General features: G+C 40.2%; 1 protein-coding gene across 4 annotated transcripts in view; it reads right to left on the bottom strand.

Moving 5' to 3' along the window:
- USP30 (ubiquitin specific peptidase 30) overlaps positions 1-16,294 on the bottom strand; it is a 461,500-nt gene that overhangs the window by 152,915 nt on the left and 292,291 nt on the right. For 2 of the 4 annotated variants that reach the window (XM_069214765.1, XM_069214767.1), the window contains one exon: positions 9,105-12,618. The exons of the other annotated variants lie outside the window; for them this stretch is intronic. In XM_069214765.1, coding sequence (XP_069070866.1) covers positions 12,354-12,618 — 265 coding nt within the window. In that variant the 3' untranslated portion in view covers positions 9,105-12,353. Of the gene's footprint in view, positions 1-9,104; positions 12,619-16,294 lie in introns of those variants that run through there. 4 annotated transcript variants of the gene reach the window in all.

Here is a 16,294-nt window from a genome sequence, read left to right on the forward strand (position 1 = left end):
ATTGCTCTTTTGGAATACTTATCCTTTACCATAACGGCCAATATTAGCAGTAAACTGATATACATTTATATTGGTTGCTGTTGATTCATTTTCCTGATTCCTGTGGGTGATGCCATAAAGAAATGATAATGCATGAGTGGTCATAAAAGACTTGTACTGCCTACTAGCAGTGAGAGCAATTCATACCTTGTATTCAGGCAATGGTCCTGTGTTCACTGCTAAAATCTTCATGGATGCCATGTCTGTTCTGGGAGTATGACTGCTATATTTGCAACTTTCTCTCCACCAGAATCATAAGAATGCTCCACTGATATGTTTAACAAGCTTTGACTGCTAGAGTATTATTTACTGAACTGCGTTGCTTACATAATTTGTATGGAGTTCAGAGAGCATTGAATAATTTGCCTAAAGTAGTATCAGGTGATCACACTCCATATGACGTGCTCTTCTGAACATCTGTGTGTACCTGATCTTGATAGTCCTGAAAAGGTGACGAAAGAGAAAATATTTGACCTGGACACTTTCTTGAAAGTTTTACAGAACTTCTAAAAGGTCAGAACCAAGCTATCTAAAGCGAAGCGTTCTGACTCTGCCACCGGCAAAATTAAGGTTTCTAAAACTGCCAACACCTGGCTCCCAAATTTTGGAGAACTAGTTCAAGCTAGTCCAAGAACTAATAGACAAGATTTCAGGCCATATTACGGACTACACCTTCTTAGGTGCCTTTGGTGTAGGACTTCATAACCTTTCCCTCCTCCACAGAAATTACCCCTAGAGGAGTACAGCCACGCTGTAAAGCTGCGTCCCATCTGTGGACCACAGAACCTGCTGTGTCTCCAACTTTACATAGAATATCAGTTTACACAGAGAAACTAAACACTGCAATCACGGCAATCCCAATATTTACAACTGTTGTTGTAGTTTACCATGGGCCACCAATAGAACCAACATCAATCAAATTGATGCCACTTCTAGAAACTGCATTGTATGAGAATGGTTCAGAAACAGATTTTGAATTAAACAACATACCAACACACTCCACAGTTATTCAACTTCACCAATGGCGTCTTGCTTGCTACTGGTTTTGCAGCAGCTATCTTATAGCACTTTGGTCCTAGACCTGGTTTGATTTTCCTCTTAATGTGGATTTTCATGCGGGTTACAATCTTGTTGCCAATAAATGGAAATTACAATCCTGATAAAATTGTGCAGTTTCTTGTGATTCAGGAATTTCAACTGCATTATTCTTCTCGCAGAGCATGACTGGATCATCATGATGTGAACATCCCTGCATATGCTGTGCTGGACAGAATAGTTTGGGGAAAAGTCCACTCAGATCATGGGACCCACTGAGTTTCTTCAGATTCCTTATGATTTAAAAGTATCATTAGATGATATAATAATTCCTGGTTCCTTTTCAGATCAACATGGGACAATAAGTCAGTTTAACAAAGGTTTGTATGCCTGTGCTACACTTGATAATGAGATTCATATTTAAATTCTGTCCATTACAAAGGCATATAGAGTTTTCACCACCACATTAACAGAACTACTAGTCCATACCTAATATACAATTATACATAAAGGGAACAATGCTGGGGTCTGCCCATAAACAGCCATCCAAATTTTCAATAAAGATTTTGTTATTTCAGTAGTACTAAAGGCCAGACCCATCAGTTTGTTATTATTCCCATAAAGCCTTTACAGGAGCCTGATTACAAATCACAAATGTATATATCCTACCAAGTTTGTTGAAAATCTTGCAATACAGGGTTCTGAGTACTGGGTAGAAAATATTGAAAAAAAGTATTTGGGGAACAAAACTTTGGCACATTCATGGTATCAAAGCCTTATTCTGTGCATGCATAATAACCAAAGGAATTATTTTCCTGAATAAAACAACCTGGGAGGCAACCTGTCTGGTATTCATGTTCATTAGCGATGTTAAACACCCTTTATTCCAACAAGTCAACACGTTTTTGAATTGGCAATGGAAAGAAATAGTTTTGGATATAATTTTAAATGAAATGATTCAGTACGGTATCTACAATTCAACCATGTTACACTCTGAAGGGCTAGGCCTATGGCCACTTGACAGTACTATATGTATGAATCAATTTCTTCTCAAAACTCCTGGTCCTTATAATAAATGCATACATGTGACCGTTACTATATACAGTGTGGGTAAGTTGTGACAACGATGGCTAGCATATTTTCATATAACAACTATAAAGGAGCATCTATCCACACTTAGTGAAGAAATGGATTTTAATGCCTTTCTCTTGGGTCCATATCACGTTAAAATTGAATGCTTTGTGTTTTTGCTAGGCTATGCCATATATAATGATGTGTAGAATTATTCAGAAAGAGAAGAGTCTGAAAGAACTATAGAAACTGATAGAGACATATTGTAAACAACCTTTAAAGTTATTGACTGTGGCTTCCAAATGCTTTCAAACTGAGTTACTGAAACCCGAAGAACAGTGGCTAAGAAATAAGTCACCTACTCCTTTTTAAGTACTGAAGAGATATAAAGTACTCCATTTTCTGTAGTTGAAGACATAGCTCTACATGGAGTGATCTCCCTACCCATCACTCTCTTTTCTCTTCAGTGTCAAAATCACAGATCCTTGGGTTGCTATGAAAAAATGTACACAACTATCCTTCAACACACATTGGAGTTTCCATTTGAGTACCACTCTCTCACACCCAAGACAATCCAGCTTTCATAAGTAAAGGTAGACTCACTAATCCCCAAGGTCACCCACTCCTCTGTGATTCCATGCCTGTAACCAGGTTTAAGCCAAAGTTGTTAGTTACACCTGATCTATTCATCCCTGAGTAACATTTCTTATTTGATACATGCTGCCAGATTCCTCTACTTGTTAACTGTACAAAGAACTATAAAGTGTTGTCGTATAACCTTGTATTCTCAACCACATAGGCTATTTGACAATGTTCCTTGGTTTAAAATAGATATGGAAAATATACATCTTATTACAATGAACAAACATGTTGCAATATTAATGCAGAAAGTGGTCTCAGAAGCAGAAACATTTTACCTTACAAACAGCCCACTCTGTGTCAGATTCAAAATCTTTTGCAAACTAGTTCTGCAGATTGGTTGGACATTATCTTTCACTCAATTAACGCAACTATCATAGCACACTTTTCCCAAAGGTGCTGGATCAGCGCTGTTGACTGCTGGTAAGACTGTATTTGTACCTATTCCCTCGTTCTTCATTTCAGTGTTCTCCAGCCTGTTTGCTGGATTTCCATCAATTCTTCTGCTTATTGAATGTGGCGTTCTCATCTTTTTTCAGGTTAAGAAATAAAACCGGTTCAACTTACAATATGGACTACCATTATTCCATTGAAAAGAAGTGCGAGGAAAAAGTGGCATTTGTCTCAGTTTTCAATGGCTAACTGTTCTGAGCGAGTACTGGACTATCATTTTGCAAGCTCAACTCTCAACAAGCGAGATTAGCATTTTGGTGTATAAACTGTTTTCAAGAAAGCATATGGGAGACTCTGCTGGAAATGCCTCCAGTGGCATCCATTCACGTGAACAAACTACTTTGACTACTGAGGTTGCACCCAGCCTATTGTTGGCAACTACAATTGGTAATACTGAAATATGCTCAGTATGATGGGCCAACTATTTTTCTAATATTCAAATCGACAACAAATCAGACACCTGAACCACCTGTTCTAACAAGTCGATTCACATGAAATGCCTCCTTTACTGGATTTTCTGAAGACTGGTGACCTGTTCTGGTGTATATGCCCATCCACCTCATAAGTGATTACTTAACAGGAGGTCGACTTACAGACCATTCCACCAATTCCTCCATAACCCCCTGGATTTCATGACAATCACCAAACAGGAAAAAAGGAACTACAACTGAATCAATTTACAAGAGTGAAAAGACTATTCATTCTTGTCGGAAAAAATGAAGAAAAGTGTGTGAAAGGACAGTTAGTATCTTTTGGTTTATATATTCCTTTTTATAGCCATCTTCAATAATGAAAAGTAAAATAACGTTTGCATTTCTTTTATTTACCAATGCACATTTAACCTTTGCTGTAATGTTTTCATTTGTATAGATAAATGCCTTAAATTCATTTATCTTAATTATAATTCAGGGATATCATGAACTGTTCTCGTTCAGCATTTTTTATTTTTATTTCTACCAATGTCATTGAGGGACTTCACGCAAAGGCTATTGAAGAAGGGGGGTCACATCAGATTGCAGCATCAATTTTTGACAGAAGCGGCAGCAATTAAAAGTGGCTTACAGCTGGCCGCAGTTTGCAAGTTTTGATAGGTAATAGCTAACTTGCTATTTCATGATGAAAACACAGGTATGGTTTGCAAACTGCCTCTGAGACATGTTTGCTATCTATAGCTTTAGCTAAAGACAGCATAACACCTAGAAATCGCTTTAGCGTGTTAGGATGATAAGAACTCAATATCAGTGTTAAAGATTTTCTTGTTTTCATGAGTTGCTGCATTAATTTTAATATTCTTTATGGTTATTATTGGTGAACTGGGATTTTTGTATGGTTTATCCTGACGAGAGTAGAAATTCCCACGTGGTTCATCAGGTTGATTTTCCAATGGTATGCCAGTTCCTTTGCTCCAATGATAATCAAGTGTGTTAGGGGAAAGATATCCAGCACAGTACCGGACATGGATACCCCCATCCCTTCTAATTTTTACTACAGAACCTCTTGCAATCAGAATAAGAGAACACCACCAACTTCACAGTTGGCTCTGCAGGAAAAGGAAAATCCAATTATATGCGGATGAAGCTGCCTTGCATTTGGAAGGCAAATCAAATAACAGAGCCTTTGAAATAACAGCATGTTTCTCAGCATTCTCCAGTTACTAAAGGGTGGCTGGCCAATCCCAGACATCAAGATGTAGTAAAAGGTCACCTCATTAGGCTACTTGAGATTATTGATAAGTACAGATTAACAACAGCTGATTGAGATCACGGCAGGTCAATTGGGATGAAAGTTTCTTTCTTTTTAATTTAAATTTAGCCATGCCAGAATTTTCAAAAAGATCAAATTCTGCAACCTGAGCACTTTCGCCATTATCTACAATTGGATGAGAATTCCCAAAGGTCAAGACTTGACACCACTTTGGAGAAACTACATGGCTTCTGTAGACTTGACTGACAATAACCAAATCTGCCAGGAAAAAGGGATCATGACTTGAGGATTCAATGCTGGATAGCCCAATCAAATCCTTTTCTACTATTGAAGCTGGATGTGACCTTCAGTCTTTCAATACCATCATCTCCGGAGTTGGCTGTTGTCCATCACAAATTACTTAGAACCTGTTAGAGTCCATTATGGATTGATCAACCTCTGAAAACATAAGTCTCAACTTAGTATGTCAGCATGTTGCCAATTGCTTTTAGAGGATTAATTAATCAATGCCATTTGTATTTCACTTTCTTTAGATTTTATCTTACCACAGGGCTCATCCTTGAGTGGTTTCCTACCACTGACCCAAACTGTGGTGTAGGAGGGTAGGGGTATATCAGAACTACTTCTCCAGCCTGAAATTAATTTTGACTACATGGCATAGAATGAATTGACTGTACCCAGCTTTCAAACCATTTTTATTATCTTATTTAAAACATGTAGAATAAAACGCTGATTAAATACCAGCAAATATATTTACATGGTTAACTCTATAGTACATGCATGTTGTATTTCTTATGGTACAGTCTTTGGACCAAATACATTTTAACTCAATATTTAAAAAATAGGGATGTTGAGGGCCTTTCCTACATGCAGTTATCACTGTCAGGTGCTCCTTAAAAGAGGAAAATTGCAGTAACTACAGTAGAATAACTTATTGAGGATGTGGTTATTTTGTTTCCACTTAAAAGCATAAAAGGGCATGTTGGTAGGCTTCTTGGTCTCTTTCAAAATGTTCAGGACCGAGATAAATGTAGGTGACACTCTTCTGATTTCAGGAGCCATAATGGCAAACTCAGCGATGTCCAATTCAAATAGGACATGCAATCTCCCAACCCGGCCAGGAGACTGCTTATATGACAGCATTGTGGGGTTTTAACTACAGCTGCAACAGGCCTGAAAACCACCGTTGCCTGAGTCATTCCAGGGCAATCAGAATCAACATTGCCTGGAAGTCTGCAACTTCAGCAGCACTGGTTGAATTACAGTAATGGGAGAAAAAGAATAAAGTAGCATCCTTGTCCAGTTGACCAAAGGGGCATTGCCACTGAACCTGGGTCCCATTTCTAGGAGGCCAAGTTTGGGCATTTGGCGTCTTGTGATGTTGCAAACAGATCTACACTTTGTCATCTAAACCATTTGTGATTCTCCTCGTAGAATCTGTTTGTAAATTCTGGCTTTCTGGAGAGTGAATTAGTTGTATGGAGAAGTTCCTGGCTGAGAACCACAGCCAAATTTGCTGGACATCCAATGATAGGTCTGGATCTTGTCCCGACCCCAGCTTATGTGAATGCCCTATCGTTGTGTTGTCTGTTTGCACTAAATACAATTTGATGGTAACATAGGCAGAAAAGCTTTCAGTGCTGGGTGAAATGCCCTGAGCTCCAGCAATTTGCTGCTTTAAGAGCTTTGTTTCGTTGACCGTTCATACATGGACAGGTATATTGCTGAGGTGAGCTCCTCAACCTGGCAGGAAGACATCCGTTCGCTAAAGTTTGAGATTGAAGGCTCTGTTGCAATCGAACATACTGAAAAATGCGGATGTTTTTGTGCCACCAAGACAATGGCTAACTACCACTTGTCAGTTGCACTTGCTGTCCCAGTTACAATTCTCTGTGACCACTGACCTTCCAGACATTGTTGTTAGTGGCCTCATTTGTATTGTTGCATTTGGAACAAACAGCTATGCAAGACACCAGTAGTGACAAAATCGGGGGTTCTGTCTGATAATGTAGTTGTTATAAGATGCTGACAGAAGTTAAATGGGTAACACTCTCTTCTGAAGCAAACACTTTTCCTTAAACAGCTTCTAAAACTTCCCCTAGATAAGTTCGTACCTGGACTCGACTGAAAAGGAGCTCTGCATACTGGTAATGTGTTTTATCACTACAAATCAAAGAAAGTTCCTGGTTTCCATTGCCAATGGGATGTGAAAATAGTGCTTGGCAGATCGATTTGAACACATCCTGTCCCCCTTCTTGAGCTGAGAAAAGGCTTGCTCCAGCATGCTGAACCTTTCCTTCCCGATCGAAGGTCTAATAAGGGTCTGCTTTAGATTCTTTCTTCCTTACAAAGAAAACATTTGAATAGATGCCTTTCTCACTTTTATGCATTGTATTAGATGATTCTTTCTTCCTTACGGAGAAGAAATTTGAATAGATGCCTTTTTCACTGTTGTAATGGGGGACAGATTGAATTGTTCTCTCCCTCAGCAGTGAGGATGTCTCCTAGCAGTTTGGATAACCCCTTTATTCTGCTGATATTGGTAGAGTTGCAGGAGGTGGGTTTTTGAAACAAAGGGCATAAATATATCTCAAAACAGCAAGCACCTACTTGTCAGTGACCTGTAAACTGTTGCCACTCTCAAATGTTGAGTTCCGCTACACAGCCTCCTACCGGATTAGAGTGCCTACAGGAGGGGACGAGAGTCATTGCAGAGAGTTGGACGATGGTTGTTGAGATGAATTGCTGGTTGATGTTGCCTTGCAGACTTGGATTTAGAGCCATGTCATATAGTATGACTAATTATACTGTTGTTGTTGCTGTTGGAGCTGATAGTATGGCCAATGACAGAATCGAATCTTCTTCCTGCTGTAATAATGGCGGGCTTTGTACTGTGTCTGTAAAATCTCTGATTTCCTTTTAAAGTCACCTGATATGTAAAATCGCTGCTGTTCTTCTAGAGTCAGCTCTTTTAGGGTTTCTCTCTGAACTTACAAATGAAGAATTGTGTTCCTCCTTGTGCTGACTGAAAAGTTATCCATTAATGACACCTTAGGTAGATCACTGATGTAGAGATTGACACGATCAGTGGTGCTTCTTCCTCTCCCCTTACCTGGACATTCTCTCCTTGGACTTCCCTTTATGAGAGTAGAGTCACAGTCAGTGTTCCAACTGGAGGCAGATGATTCCATGTAGGTCTTGCCCTACTCCTTTTTGACCGTTGCTAGGATGCCCTCCAAATTCCATCTCTGCCTGATGCCCTCTCTATCTTTGAGTGTCCTTTCAGACATCTTGGAGCAGAACTCATATTTACTAGTAGAGTGAGAGGCTGGAAGGTACCCTATACATATGAAATGGTAAAAAATGCCCGTGTTCCAAAGGTCCCACTCTGAAAAGCCAGAAAAAAAACCTGACTAAAGAAGGAAATGCTAGTACAAGGCATCATACATTGGAGTGGAGGACTTCACAAAGGCACAGGCTGCTTTTTTTCTGAAGCTCAGCTAATGTTTTGTCTATAAGGCCTTCTTTTTCCCCTTAATTGTTCATACCTGGGCGGCAGTTTAGGTCAGATGCTGCACTGTAGGTTTAAGAGGGTTGAAACTGTAATACTGTTTATACAAGGAAACAATTGGCGATGGGCAGGCTTTGGAAGGTGTTACATAGGACCAACTATGCTTATTATTGCACCAGCTGTATAATTTAAATATGTGGTTTAAGTGCTCCATGGTAATTATTCCAGCATCAGTTATTCCAACATTTATTAATATGAAGGAAGATCCTACAATGCAGAAGATAATTTTGTTGTGGGGAAGTTCTTGCCATCTTCAGATCTTATGGATGTGTAGCTCTGCGTTTCTATTCATCCACAATAAGGGAGGAAATCTTTAACCTCATTTAAGTTAACTTTATTGATTTGCACATTGAATTGTCATTCTCTTGATTCTGTATGAATAATTTAAATGAGTAGTTTCTTCAGATGAGCTTTGATATTTTGTACCATCTTTTTTTTATATAAATTGTTCTCAGCTATCTCAGGTATTTTGTTTGCTTTATTAATTGGTTACTGATCATTATTCAGTTGATACATGTGACATCTTATGTAAATTTGATATATTGAACATTGCTTCTGTTTATATTGATTTCTATGACAAGAAAAACACTTAAACAGTAGTAAATTAAATTTTATTAAGAATGCACATTTAAAGCTTTTAATAAAGTTACATATTGATTTAATTCGAATAACTTGCTAAAGCACGGGCACACAAGTCCTTTTTGTCTGTACAGTTTTATCCATTTAAAAAAAAAAAAAACTCACACCAATTGTTAATACAGTTGCATTTACATTGATTGCAAATCTGCCCATTGTTGTGACACATCTGCAAAGCACAAATATAAAAATACAAGCACATTCGTCTTTTTTCACATTAAGGGCTTTAGCTCAAATAATGGTAGTCTGCACAGCAGAAAGCCTATTTTAACCAATGAATAGTCATTAGGGTAGAAAAATTTGTTACAGTAGAAAAAGCAGAGGTGTTCTATAAATGCGCAATCAAATGAAACTCACTTTTTTTGCAGAATATTTGGTTCTCAGCATACTAAAAAAGTAAGGCAAAGAACCTTGCTATATCAGTACAGATCTGGTATCTTATCAATTCACTGTTGCTGGATTCATGCCAGACTTTCAGGATATCTGCCAACGAAATTTACATACAATGAATCCTAACTGAACCCTTTACCATTGTAAGAAATTTACATATATTGATTCTACATGAAACTAATTTTTAAGGTTTGTTTATCTGAAAGTATGGTGCTCTCTTCAGCGTTGCACTCTTATGCTGTCGATCGAGATCACCTTCTGGAAAACATCTTTGTCATGTAAACTTCATAGACCACTTAAACAGTCTTTAACAACTCACTCCTCTCATACATTTACAAAACCAGACTGAGATAGTTGGCTCACAGTTTGTACCATATTTCTTTCCCACAGACAACCAAAAACAGAAGACAACTTTGCTTTGTTTGGTTTTTGATTTTGTCAACATTTCATTGTACACACATTTTCTTTTTTATGATGCAACACAGACAATTTCAACTAAGCTAACCAGAGCTAGGAGTCTACCACAAAGCCAGGCCATTCATTTGTTTGCTATAAACCACTACAGCAAACATAGCTACACCATGATTTTTCTATTACCCCATAAAACTTCTGAACTATTCTAAAAATGCCATCAATTTCTACCCTGTGACCAATTTTCATAAAAAGTAATACATCTTTCCCTCACATGTCAAGTTTCTTAATAGTGGCTAACAGTTCGAAGAGCACAAGAGCTTGTCTGGAAGCACTGTTTAGTTGGAGGACTTATGTACTTGGTATTGGATGCTTAATTTGTCGGGCATTTATATAATCAGGATTTCTGTAAAACTAGCAAGTTTTCATTTTCCTGCCACAACCATAACCTGAGACCATGGTCACAAATGCAATGTTTGTGTTGGCTTCCTTGGGACCATCATTCTGGAGGTGGGTACAGACCTGCACAGCAGTTACGGATCACAAAGTAGAAGCTGCGTTGTTATCCATATGACTATTACAACCCAGGTTGCTAAGCCAGGAAAAACAAACAATCCATTGCTTTGAAATGGCTGGGAGGCAAACACTTACTTCCAGGTTTACAGGCACATACCCTTCAAGCTTACCACAAGGTGATTCCAGACCCCTCAATTTCAAATAATTTTATTACTGAAATCACAACTGTGCTCCATGCAGTTTCAACACTTCTAAAACGTATATGCAGCTATGTAGCACCCTCAGTGTATGTATTACAAGCACAAAAAGGTGTTACTTAACTAGCTGCTGTATAATCACTATGCAACTCACATCCAAACACAGATTATTGTGAATGTTGGGATAGAGAAAATCACAGTGACTCAATGGTGGTGACAGTTCACAAGATTTAGACAACTTCAAGTTGAGTCTTCCAATCTGTGCTTTTAAAGTCACTGGATGAGCTTTTTTAAAGCTTGTGTTAAAGATTCTGCAAAACACCACCACACACACTTTGTATAGCAAGATTAGGAATATGAACCTTACTGTTGTAGAAGGTTGCCAAATTACAAGTTTCAGTTGGATTAACAGCAGACTAGGTGTAGGAGAGAATCAGAATTATGTACACCACCTAGCAGACTATGCATGAGGCCCCCAATGGTACTGGAATACCTCTCCTCAGAGGACATCTTGAATCTTCCTTTCAATACTTCATGTTATGGGCAAGACAAACACAGATGTTGTAGTCAGCATCAATTTGCTTTTCCAGAAGACTCCACACTGGTCTATATCGGAAAGGGTCCTACTTCTGTGCTGTTTCTAGGACACCAAACATACAATTTGGCTTGCTGGTATTTACAAATACTTATGAAACAAATAACACTTAGCTACAAATGCATTCAAGATGTCCCCCAAGTTAAAGCCTTTGCATATTTTTAACTCTCTCCATTGCAAACTTGTAAATACTAAATCTTTGGGTATGGCAAAAGTCTCCTTGTGGGCTGAATATCGCACATTCTTAAGCAAAATGAAGACACCCAAACAAGAAAGAATACAATCAACATCTTCATGCTTAGCTTCCAGTTGTGGTAACATCAACTGGGCTACAAACGTTGTGTAGAAATCAGCCGTTCTACCCAAATCTTGTGTACTTGTCTATGTGCACGTGTTTATCAAAATTTGGAGGGTCCTGGATTTAAAGCAGACGGTGAACCTATGCTCTGAAGCAACCATTAACAATTGTATCAAGTGCATGATCTATTTGGTTTATCCAAGCAGCACAGATGCAAGTGGTGTACCATTTATATTACAAACCACAAGTGATGTAAGGAAGTAAATACTCTTTTTAAAACAATTACAAATTTCAAAATACACGTGTCTAGTAATTGGTTTTAAAATGGCACTGGATATTTTTTTGTAATGTCTTTTGTGACATACCACCTACCCGCCATAATGCAGATTTAAGAGCATGTACATAACAGTTTTACTTCAGAAGTAGCTATGAAACAAGTCTGTGGACTAAAGTCATATTTTATATTTTAAACTAGAGGCTAGAACAAATCTGCAGCTGATGCTTCACTTTTTCCAAACATAAACATCTACTGAGGAGACATAAAGCATGGATTTTAACTTTTCTTCCAGTTTTAGAGGCAAACGTTTTATGTTAGGATAAGGATTAATGCATCTGAAAAGAAAAGTGCTTGGATGAACCTTCCAATGTTTTCTCGATCAGTCTCGCTAGCTACTTTCTGCAGCCAACGGTTAAAAGGTGGAATGTTGCTGCAGTGGTGTTTTATCCTTGCATAGTTCATGCTCTAATTTATCAGTAGTTGGCTGGACAGTTTTCTTTTGCATTAGTTGCATTATGAATTCATTCCTCTGACTTCACCTCACGACCTGTATGCCATACTTTGGTACGAACTCGCTCATAGAATAGAAGATATGCATTAGATGAAAGTACTTCTTGCAAACTAGCCTTCCGAACAGTGTCATCTGAAATCCACAGCCACTGGTTACTAAGAGGAGAAGAGCTCTTAGGAGATGGGGGAGACCGCCTGTATGTCACAAAATGTCCAGAATGCATGTCTCCGTGATGGACTACAACAGCGACCAGACGGTATAGGTACAAAGAGAAGCTGTTGGGAATGGGAAAGCTGGTTAGCACTTAAAAAATTGTATCCAAGGCAATTTAGTAGGTTTTAGACATGCAGGATTTACTTCACTTCTGTCAATGTAAAAGACTGCTTCAATTAATCAATGAGCAGTTTTAACCTGCAATTAAAGGGTACTGTAAAAATGTTATTATATCATTGCAGGACATCCCTTCTTTTCAGTAATATCTAGAAGGCAGATTTAGTAGCAGGATGGTGACATAGGTTCTTTCTAGCTCTAATATTTTAAACATATTACTGACTCCTACCTTTAATTTACACCTTATGTATCTATTTTACAATAAAAGCCTAAATGTAAACCTAGAATATGGACACTGTTACTTACCTGGAGAAAGGGGTAATACAGGGGCACCGACAGTGACAGAACTAGAAGGGATCATAACTTCAATGCGTTCTTCAGGTGCAATGGGCCCTGACGAGATCCCAATGACTTTAATTAAAAGGGAGCCTTTGCTTTGGGCAAAACTGCTCCAACCAGTGATTGGTCTCTGCTATGCCCACAGTATTATCCCGGAATCATGGACAGGTAGTATAATAATTCCTATATATAAAAAGGGGGATAGATCAATCCCGTCAAATTATAGACAAGGAATGGTTTCTTACCTGTAACTCCAGTTCTCTCGTTGGGGTATTTCCATGATAGTCATAAGCACTGAATAGTTCCGCGCGCCTGCGGGGACCCAGGAGCACTGATGTGAAGTATATTCTTAAGTGCAAATACCAGCCCTTTGAAAAAGGTCTGTCAAAAAACACTTAAGAATAACAATGTGCAGCCTATGTGAACAGCTACACAGGCCAAATTGTTAAAAGAAAAAACAGTTGTAGTGTAAATTCACGTTTAAACATCTATTTATTCTAGAAATGTAATAACAAATACATTCTCATATTCTATTTACACCTCTCATGAGAATAAAACAATGCAGGGCAGTGTAGCCCATAGGCTGCCATTATACAGAATGTAAATAGAGCTGTGCCTTTAAGAAAGTAAAGTCTTCCTGTTTCCCATCATGCACAGCAAAAGGCAGTTGCCTCAGTTCTTTTTGAAGGCTTGTAACCTGACATGAAGGAACAAAACATTTGTTGGAGTACCAACATCGATAATATTTATGGCAACCTGTTCTATGTCAACTCCACCGGGGAGGAGGGAGGGTTGCTTATGACTATCATGGAAATACCCCTACGAGAGAACTGGAGTTACAGGTAAGAAACCATTCCTTCTCTCGTAGGGGATTTCCATGTATAGTCATAAGCACTGAATAGAGTAGCAAGCCCATCCCCATAACCGCGGTGGAGTAGACAGAAGAATACTGACAAAAAACATGAGTCATGCAAATAAATTCTTAAGCAAGGCCTGTCCAACCTGCGCATCTGCCCTAGCGTCTGTATCAAGGTAGTAATGCTGAGTAAAGGTATGGACCGACTTCCAAGTGGCAGCCTTGCATATTTCTGCCAAAGGGACATTTCTCATCAAGGCTGCAGTAGCTGCTTTCCCTCTAGTAGAGTGGGCTTTTGGCCTACCACCAAGGGATTTGTTCGCTAACTGATAACATAACATTATACATGAAACAATCCACCTGGTTAAAGATTGCTTAGACGTGCCCAACCCTGTTCTAACTGGGCCATAGTTAATAAAGAGCTGTTGTGATTTACGTAAGCATTTTGTCCTGTCCAAGTAAAATTTCAAAACCCTCTTTACATCCAGAGAGTGCAGAGTTCTCTCAGCAGGAGTAGTTGGATTTTGAAAGAAAGTTGGTGTAGGAAGTTGGCTCTGTATGTGCTATTTCAAAGTAAGGAATAGCATGCACAGAGTCCAAGGGTTCCCCTTAGAGGTAAAATAGTGGTAAAAATAGATAATACTAATGCTCTATTTTGTGGTAGTGTGGTCGAGCAGTAGGCTTATCCAAGGAGTAGTGTTAAGCATTTGTTGTACATACACATAGACAATAAATGAGGTACACACACTCAGAGACAAATCCAGCCAATAGGTTTTTGTATAGAAAAATATCTTTTCTTAGTTTATTTTAAGAACCACAGGTTCAAATTCTACATGTAATATCTCGTTCGAAAGGTATTGCAGGTAAGTACTTTAGGAACTTCAAATCATCAAAATTGCATGTATACTTTTCACGTTATTCACAAATAGCTGTTTTAAAAGTGGACACAGTGCAATTTTCACAGTTCCTAGGGGAGGTAAGTATTTGTTAGGTTAACCAGGTAAGTAAGACACTTACAGGGCTTAGTTCTTGGTCCAAGGTAGCCCACCGTTGGGGGTTCAGAGCAACCCCAAAGTCACCACACCAGCAGCTCAGGGCCGGTCAGGTGCAGAGTTCAAAGTGGCGCCCAAAACGCATAGGCTAGAATGGAGAGAAGGGGGTGCCCCGGTTCCGGTCTGCTTGCAGGTAAGTACCCGCGTCTTCGGAGGGCAGACCAGGGGGGTTTTGTAGGGCACCGGGGGGGACACAAGTCCACACAGAAATTTCACCCTCAGCGGCGCGGGGGCGGCCGGGTGCAGTGTAGAAACAAGCGTCGGGTTCGCAATGTTAGTCTATGAGAGATCTCGGGATCTCTTCAGCGCTGCAGGCAGGCAAGGGGGGGATTCCTCGGGGAAACCTCCACTTGGGCAAGGGAGAGGGACTCCTGGGGGTCACTTCTCCAGTGAAAGTCCGGTCCTTCAGGTCCTGGGGGCTGCGGGTGCAGGGTCTCTCCCAGGCGTCGGGACTTTAGGTTCAAAGAGTCGCGGTCAGGGGAAGCCTCGGGATTCCCTCTGCAGGCAGCGCTGTGGGGGCTCAGGGGGGACAGGTTTTGGTACTCACAGTATCAGAGTAGTCCTGGGGTCCCTCCTGAGGTGTTAGATCGCCACCAGCCGAGTCGGGGTCGCCGGGTGCAGTGTTGCAAGTCTCACGCTTCTTGCGGGGAGCTTGCAGGGTTCTTTAAAGTTGCTGGAAACAAAGTTGCAGCTTTTCTTGGAGCAGGTCCGCTGTCCTCGGGAGTTTCTTGTCTTTTCGAAGCAGGGGCAGTCCTCAGAGGATGTCGAGGTCGCTGGTCCCTTTGGAAGGCGTCGCTGGAGCAGGATCTTTGGAAGGCAGGAGACAGGCCGGTGAGTTTCTGGAGCCAAGGCAGTTGTCGTCTTCTGGTCTTCCGCTGCAGGGGTTTTCAGCTGGGCAGTCCTTCTTCTTGTAGTTGCAGGAATCTGATTTTCTAGGGTTCAGGGTAGCCCTTAAATACTAAATGTAAGGGCGTGTTTAGGTCTGGGGGGTTAGTAGCCAATGGCTACTAGCCCTGAGGGTGGGTACACCCTTTTTGTGCCTCCTCCCAAGGGGAGGGGGTCACAATCCTAACCCTATTGGGGGAATCCTCCATCTGCAAGATGGAGGATTTCTAAAAGTTAGAGTCACCTCAGCTCAGGACACCTTAGGGGCTGTCCTGACTGGCCAGTGACTCCTCCTTGTTTTTCTCATTATCTTCTCCGGCCTTGCCGCCAAAAGTGGGGCCTGGCCGGAGGGGGCGGGCAACTCCACTAGCTGGAGTGTCCTGCTGGGTTGGCACAAAGGAGGTGAGCCTTTGAGGCTCACCGCCAGGTGTGACAATTCCTGCCTGGGGGAGGTGTTAGCATCTCCACCCAGTGCAGGCTTTGTTACTG

This window comes from Pleurodeles waltl, chromosome 11 (assembly GCF_031143425.1).
Source record: "Pleurodeles waltl isolate 20211129_DDA chromosome 11, aPleWal1.hap1.20221129, whole genome shotgun sequence".
Taxonomy (NCBI): Eukaryota; Metazoa; Chordata; class Amphibia; order Caudata; family Salamandridae; genus Pleurodeles; species Pleurodeles waltl.